The sequence below is a fragment of the Triticum dicoccoides genome, chromosome 6A (assembly GCF_002162155.2).
Source record: "Triticum dicoccoides isolate Atlit2015 ecotype Zavitan chromosome 6A, WEW_v2.0, whole genome shotgun sequence".
NCBI classification, from domain to species: Eukaryota; Viridiplantae; Streptophyta; class Magnoliopsida; order Poales; family Poaceae; genus Triticum; species Triticum dicoccoides.
In genome coordinates, this window is record NC_041390.1 from 112,460,653 (window position 1) to 112,469,029 (window position 8,377).

General features: G+C 44.8%; 1 protein-coding gene across 1 annotated transcript; it reads left to right on the plus strand.

Moving 5' to 3' along the window:
- Nucleotides 1–6,310: 6,310 nt before the first annotated feature.
- On the plus strand, nucleotides 6,311–7,547 carry LOC119318849. The gene has a single exon (XM_037593423.1). The coding sequence runs from the start codon at nucleotides 6,724–6,726 to the stop codon at nucleotides 7,090–7,092; it is 369 nt and encodes a 122-aa protein (XP_037449320.1). The 5' UTR covers nucleotides 6,311–6,723; the 3' UTR covers nucleotides 7,093–7,547.
- The last annotated feature ends 830 nt before the right edge of the window (nucleotides 7,548–8,377 follow it).

An 8,377-nucleotide genomic window follows, 5' to 3' on the forward strand; every position in this document is an offset into this window, starting at 1 on the left:
TGTTTCCAATATGGTAAAATTGCAAGAAACTGTTTATACTATGCGTTGGCCTTTACTTTGTGTGCATGAATTGTTCTTTTATGACATACCGATGCATAGGAAGAGAGTTAGACTTCGTCATTACATGATATATGTTACCTTGTGCTCACCACTAAATTACAAATCATTGTTAATTAAAATAGGCTTTGATATACCTTGGGATCCGGGTGGATCCATTACTTGAACACTTTATGCCTAGCTTAATGGCTTTAAAGAAAGCGCTGCCAGGGAGACAACCCGGAAGTTTTAGAGAGTCATTTATTGCTGTTGAGTGCTTTTATATAGTTTAAAAACAACAAAAATAAAGAGGGGAACCCAAAACGTTTTCAAAAAGGAAAGCGAAAGTGAGAAAGACAAGCATTGTTGAAGTGGGAGCTAGCCTTGAACTTTGTTCATGCTCACGGAAACTTTGTGAATCTTGATTACAGAAACTTTTCAATAAAAATAATTATCCCCTTGTACAATTTTATTGTATTACAAAAATAATGTGCCAAGGTTTGCCTTTAGGATGTTTACATTTGCTTGATGGTTTGTATGGTGCAGGATAGAAACTTTGGCTGTAGTGCGTGATTTTAAATTTTTAGTTGGAATGTCAAATGGTTCTGATTCTTTTTGCACTGTCTTCCTATAATTTTTTTTTATTTTTCCTAATTTTGGTATAATTTTTCAAGTGTCGGAAGTATGGTGAATGTTCAGACTATTACAGACTGTTCTGTTTTAGACAGATTCTGTTTTTGATGCATAGTTTGCTTATTTTGATGAAACTATCAATTTATATTAGTGGATTAAGACATGAAAAGGTTATATTACAGTAGACACAATGCAAAAATAAAATATGAATTGGTTTTCAATAGTACTTAAAGTAGTGATTTGCTTTATTATACTAACGGATCTTACCGAGTTTTTTGTTGAAGTTTTGTGTGGATGAAGTGTTCGATGATCGAGAAGGTCTCGATGTGAGAAGAAGGAAGAGAGGCAAGATCTCAATCTTGGGGATGCCCAAGGCACCCCAAGTAAATATTCATGGAGACTCAACCGTCTAAGCTTGGGGATGCCCCGGAAGGCATCCCCTCTTTCTTCAACAAGTATCGGTATGTTTTCGGATTCATTTCGTTCATGCGATATGTGCAATCTTGGAGCGTCTTTTGCATTTAGTTTTTATTTTTATTTTATGCACCATGCTGGTATGAGATAGTCCTTGGTTGATTTATAGAATGCTCTATGCACTTCACTTATATCTTTTGACTATGGCTTTATAGAATGCTTAATGTGCTTCGTTTATATCATTTGAAGTTTGGATTGCCTGTTTCTCTTTACATAGGAAACCGCCATTTGTAGAGTTCTATTTTGCTTCACTTATATTTGTTAGAGTGTGGGCATATCTTTTATAGAAATAATTAAACTCTCTTGCTTCACTTATATTTATTTAGAGAGATGACAGGAACTGGTCATTCACATGGTTGGTCATAAAACCCTACATAAAACTTGTAGATCACTGAATATGATGTGTTTGATTCCTTGCAATAGTTTTGCGATATAAAGATGGTGATATTAGAGTCATGCTAGTGGGTAGTTGTGGATTAGTAGAAATACTTGTGTTGAGGTTTGTGATTCCCGTAGCATGCACGTATGGTGAACCGTTATGTAACGAAGTTGGAGCATGAGGTATTTATTGATTGTCTTCCTTATGAGTGGTGGTCGGGGACGAGCGATGGTCTTTTTCTACCAATCTATCCCCCTAAGAGCATGCGCGTAGTACTTTGTTTCGATGACTAATAGATTTTTGCAATAAGTATGTGAGTTCTTTATGACTAATGTTGAGTCCATGGATTATACACACTCTCACCCTTCCATCATTGCTAGCCTCTCTAGTGCCGCGCAATTTTCGCCGGTACCATAAACCCACCATATACCTTTCTCAAAACAGCCACCATACCTACCTATTATGGCATTTCCATAGCCATTCCGATATATATTGCCATGCAACTTTCATCATCATCATATACATGACTTGAGCATTCATTGCCATATTGCTTTGCATGATCGTAAGATAGCTAGCATGATGTTTTCATGGCTTGTCCGTTTTTTGATGCCATTGCTACGCTAGATCATTGCACATCCCGATACACCGCTGAAGGCATTCATATAGAGTCATATCTTTGTTCTAGATATCGATTTGTAATATTGAGTTGTAAGTAAAAAGAAGTGTGATGATCATCATTATTAGAGCATTGTTCCATGTGAGGTTATCAACATAAAAGTGGCCAAAGAAGCCCAAAAAAGAAAGAGAGAGGCCAAAGAAGCCTAAAAAAGAGAAAAATAATGAGAGAAAAAGAGAGAAGGGGCAATGTTACTATCCTTTTACCACACTTGTGCTTCAAAGTAGCACCATGTTCTTCATATAGAGAGTCTCTTGAGCTATCACTTTCATATACTAGTGGAAATTTTCATTATAGAACTTGGCTTGTATATTCCAACGATGGGCTTCCTCAAATGCCCTAGGTCTTCATGAGCAAGCAAGTTGGATGCACACCCACTTAGTTTCAGTTAGAGCTTTCATATACTTATAGCTCTAGTGCATCCGTTGCATGGCAATCCCTACTCACTCACATTGATATCTATTGATGGGCATCTCCATAGCCCGTTGATACACCTAGTTGATGTGAGACTATCTTCTCCTTCTTGTCTTCTCCACCATCATATTCTATTCCACCTATAGTGCTATGTCCATGGCTCACGCTCATGTATTGCGTGAAAATTGAAAATGTTTGAAAACGTCAAAAGTATGAAACAATTGCTTGGCTTGTCATCGGGTTTGTGCATGATGTGAGTATTTTGTGTGAAGAAGATGGAGCATAGCCAGACTATATGATTTTATAGGGATAACTTTCTTTGGCCATGTTATTTTAAAAAGACATGATTGCTTTATTAGTAGGCTTGAAGTATTATTGTTTTTATGTCAAATGATAGACTATTGCTTTGAATCACTCGTATCTTAATATTCATGCCATGATTAGATATGTGATCAAGATTATGCTAGGTTGCATTCCACATCAAAAATTATTTTTTTATCATTTACCTACTCGAGGACGAGTAGGAATTAAGCTTGGGGATGCTGACACGTCTCCGTCATATCTATAATTTTTGATTGTTTCATGTCAATATTCTACAACTTCCATATACTTTTGGCAACTTTTTATACTATTTTTGGGACTAACATATTGATCCAGTGCCTAGTGCCAGTTCCTGTCTGTTGCATGTTTTTGGTTTCGCAGAATATCCATATCAAACGGAGTCCAAACGGGATAAAAACGGACGGAGATACTTTTTGGAATATTTGGAAAATTCTGAAAGAAAAATCCACGCGAGACGGTGCCCGAGGTGGCCACGAGGCAGGGGGGCACGCCTGCCCCCCTGGGCGCGCCCCTACCCTCGTGAGCCACCCGTAAGGAGGTTGACGCTCTTCTTCTGTCGCAAGAAAGCTAATTTTCGGAAGAAAAAAACACAGCAAAGGTTTCAGGCCAATCGGAGTTACAGATCTCCATATATACACGAAACGGTGAAACAGAGACAGAACAGAACGCAGAAACAGAGAGAGACAGAGAGACAGATCTAATCTTGGAGGGGCTCTCGCCCCTCCCTTGCCATGGAGGCCATGGACCAGAGGGGAAACCCTTCTCCCATATAGGGAGGAGGTCAAGGAAGAAGAAGGAGGAGGGGGCTCTCTCCCCCTCGCTTCCGGTGGCACCGGAGTGCCACCGGGGGCCATCATCATCACCGCGATCTACACCAACACCTCCGCCATCTTCACCAACATCTCCATCACCTTCCCCCCTCTATCTACAACGGTCCACTCTCCCGCAACCCGCTGTACCCTCTACTTGAACATGGTGCTTTATGCTTCATATTATTATCCAATGATGTGTTGCCATCATATGATGTGTGAGTAGATTTTCGTTGTCATGTCGATGGTTGATGAATTGCTATGATTGATTTAATTTGCTTGTGGTTATGTTGCTCTCCTTTGGTGCCCATCATATGATTGCGCGCGTGGATCACACCCTAGAGTTAGTTGATAGGACTATATATTGAAAGGTAAGAGTGACAGAAGCTTCAACCTAGCATAGAAATTGATGCATACGGGATTGAAGGGGGGCCAATATATCTTAATGCTATGGTTGGGTTTTACCTTAATGAACATTAGCAGTTGCGGATGTTTGCTAATAGTTCCAATCATAAGTGCATAGAATTCCAAGTCAGGGATGACATGCTAGCAGTGGCCTCACCCACATAATACTTGTTATGGGTCTAGTAAAGTAGTCAATTGCTTAGGGACAATTTCGCAACTCCTACCACCACTTTTCCACACTCGCTATATTTACTTTATTGTTTCTTTATCTAAACAGCCCCTACTTTTTATTTACGTACTCTTTATTACTCCCTTCATTCCACAATGTAGTGCTTCCTCTATCCACGTGCTTCAACTTTGACCGTAAATTTAACTACCAAGACCGATTACGGTGGGAGCAAAAATTATATCAGTGAATTCGTATTCGAAAGAAGTTTTCAATTATATAATTTTTTCTTCCGCCGCAATTGGTCTCGTTGGTTAAATTTACGGTCAAAGTTGGACCTCGGGAAGCGTGGGCGAACTATATTTTGGAATGGAGGGAGTATCTTGCAAACCTATCCAACAACACCTATAAAATACTTCTAGTTTCATACTTGTTCTAGGTAAAGCGAACTTCAAGCGTGCGTAGAGTTGTATCGCTGGCCGATAGAACTTGAGGGAATATTTGTTCTACCTTTAGCTCCTCGTTAGGTTCGACACTCTTACTTATCGAAAACTGTTGCGATCCCCTATACTTGTGGGTTATCAGTATGGGGCACCTACCAGTCCAACGCACTCCTCAACCAGGACGCCTGCCGGGTATGAGGCCGCCGCAGCCACCTGCTATCAATTCATCTTTAGAGTTGTACTGTTGCATGTACCGTGCCAGGTCTCTCTGCCATCGACGCCACCACGACGTCCAACATCGTCGTCCTCCTGCGCAAGTCCATCCTCCCACAGCGAACTCCAAATTTGCACTGCGCCACGCCGTCAAGATCCGTCGCCATCAGTGTGTAGGATGAATCACCGCTCCATCAAAGAATCCGTGCTCTGGTCCCTCGATCACGTGTGTACCCTCCAAGAATGACGCCCCCAAGGGAGGAACGACACCAGAGCGCCGCCGTCATTCGATCATCCGATCTAGGGTTTCCCCTGGAGGTAGCAGAGAGTGGCCTTGAACTTCTCCACGGTGATGCCTTCAAGAAGGGAACGACGCAGATAGCGCCGCCACCGCCGGCCTTAGCAGACGCCGAAGGCAAGTTTTCACCCAGATCAGTTCGAAGGGATCCAACTCTCGTGCACAGGCCGCCGTTACCACCAGCACCACCAGGCAGAACCCTGGAGCACCGGTAGATCAGCAAGCCGCCGACACCACCGCATCCAGATCGCCGGCCACGCCGGGCCGCCTCCATCCCCCGCGCCGTCCGGGTCAGAGATGAAGCCGTCGACCATGCACAGAGACCACCGCCGCCTGCACACGCCGGAGCGCCGCCGAGAGTTACTTGTGATTTCCGCATGTTATTTTTTGTGATGTTTCTAAAGAGGCAAGTTGCGTTGTGCATGATCTAGCTAAGCTAGCTAGGAGTTCTGTGTGTTCTGGTTGGATGGAAGAACCATCAAATGAGATTATTAGCTCTCTTATAAATGATGCTACTATGATTGCCAGGCATAAAGAGTGTTTGAATGTAAAAAAAAAAAAGGTGCATGGGAGTCTAGTGGGTAAGTCTAGTTTTTTCCGATCAAGTATTAGGCTCGATTGTTCTCTCGAGAACTTTATAGTTAGATATAGAAAAGGGCTTTTGATTTTGAAAGGTAAATCATTTTGAAAGTTGCAACTTTCAAATTGGAAACTTGAGAATAGAATGTAGGGAATCAATTTGTGGTCCTAAACTTGACATTGATGCTCGCATTTTTCTGGATTTATTTTAACCTTTCAGTTGATGTGTGTTAAATGGGAGGAGACATCTCCATCGATTACGAAAGCGTCTGTGGCAACTTTTAACAATCTCAAGATGATGTGCCGGCCCATCCTCTCAAAGATACTCATAAAAATAGTGTGTGTGCCCATACGTTATGTGTATTGTGTATATGCGTTCATAAGATGAAATGTATATGCGTATGTATAAGCATCCGCGTCTGTACTATGTTTAAAAAATAACAAAAGACCATGACGTGGCTAGGGAGGATGATGGACCGGCCTCGCGACTTTATACAGCCAACGGACATAACTTGAACTGACAGCCCCCGGTTTGACCAAGTTAATTAGTAGAGTATTATTTTTCTTTTGCGAATGAGAGAATAAATTAGCTGTAACCACTAATCTACCAATTATTTCACGTTCCTAAAAACAATTTATTTCGATTCTAAAAAACAATTTGTTTCACGTTCAGCATGTGTAGCGGAGAGAACTTTCTTGTACCGCGCCACGTCTTGTCCGCCGCCCCGTTTCATCGGACGCGCCGTCCAAAACAGGCGGCCCGCTCCCTGTTTTCCCCTAGGCCGCTCCTCCCTTTCGCCGCCTGTTTCGCGTCCCCGGTCGCGTATAAAAATGGCAACCCCCGCAGAGATCGCCGATGAGACGACATCCACTTGAGCAAGTAAACCAGGTGCGGCGCAGACGCAGAGAGAAAGAAAGGAAGCAAGGGGAGGAACAGGATCTAGGGGCTGCGATGGCGTCGGCGGCGAGCAGGAAGGCGCCGTCGCTGGTGGTGGCGGCAAGCGTGGGCGCCGTGGAGGCGCTCAAGGACCAGGCGGGCCTGTGCCGCTGGGGCTACCCGCTCCGCTCGCTCTACCGCCACGCCGCCGCCGCGCCCAGGGTCCGCGCCCTGTCCGCCTCGCTCTCCGAGGCAGCGGCCGCCGCGGCTCCCCGACCGGCACCTTTGTCCGCGGAGGACGCGAAGCTGCGGAAGGCGCACCACCTCGTCTGCTGGGGCCCCAACTGAGCTCCTTCTCTCCGCTTCATGTCACCACCGGCACATGAGCATATATAAGTAGCTGATGAATGCCTGTGTCAATGGTGTCGGGATTAGTAACAAAAGGCTTGCTTTGCTGTTTCGCCGGAGAAAGCAGAGCCGTCATTGTGTGCAGCGCCGGTGAACCGCTCCGGCCTCGGAGGAGTAGGACGGTTCATCAACGCTGCACTCAATGGCACCTTTGCGTCTCTTCCTCCTCTTCGTCTTCCCCAGTAGTAGTGTCTGGTTGCATCTGGCTAGCTTAGCTTCCGTAGACGCAAGCAGGAATCATGGCTTTAGCTTTTGAGGCCGGGACATCACCCATTTTCTTTTGTAGTAGTATGATGAGGTGTGCGAGGCTATTACGATGGTTGTACTGCGGTGGAGAACTGACCGGCGTTGTTGTACTGCAGATCGTACTATGCTTATGTTGTGACTTGTGTCGACTACTGCCCTCCACCTTGATTTGTCATCTGGATCTCAAATCGGTCAGAGATCCATGAGGATTGAGGCCCGTGGGGCTGGCGACGGCCTTTGGGGGTGACAGTACAGTAGTACCCAAATCAAATTCAACTTGCTAAACTCAACTGCCAGTAGTACCGAAATCAAACGGACGTACGTAGTACTAGCGAGTAGGAGTAGTACGAACTGTACTACTGCTAATGAACTGAAATCTTCGTCATGCTGTAGTACAAGTCAGACGGCAGTATTTCCTCGCGAAAATGCAAGATGGAGCACGTCTAAAAGCACGTCTAAATCCCGTCATGCTGTGTCGGGATTAGTACCGCAGCGGTGACCGCACTGACAGTTCCCATCGGGAACTTGCAGGTTATTATTCCCAGATCCTATATGCTGCTGCTTCTTCTTCTTCTTCGCTTGCGCACGTCTAAAAGCGCCCGGAAGCATTTCATTTTCATGGAGAAGAAAGTGTTATTAGAGCACTCCAACGGCCGATCCAAACGGACAGCGTATTTGTTCGCTTTTTGTTTGTTTGGATCGGCCGCCCGCCCAACATCTGCCCTCTTTTGTATTTGGGTCGACAGTGCGTCCAACGCGCCGACTCATTTCATGTCCGCGCTCAATTTAAAAAAAAAGGCCCGCGGCCACAGATCATACCATTGGCCATGTCGTCGCCCTGGGTTTGGCGCTCCAGAGCGCGGGAAAGGATCGCGCGGGCGGGAAAAATCGGCCTAGCGCGCGCTGGTTTTGGTGTGCCGCGTCCGGCGTGCGTTAAGAAGGCGCTTCCTCCACACTCTGTTCGCCGCCCTCTCGCCTC

What these genes read in the sequence shown, in the direction of transcription:
- LOC119318849 (XM_037593423.1), top strand. Translation starts at nt 6,724, where the DNA reads ATGAGACGACATCCACTTGAGCAAGTAAACCAGGTGCGGCGCAGACGC.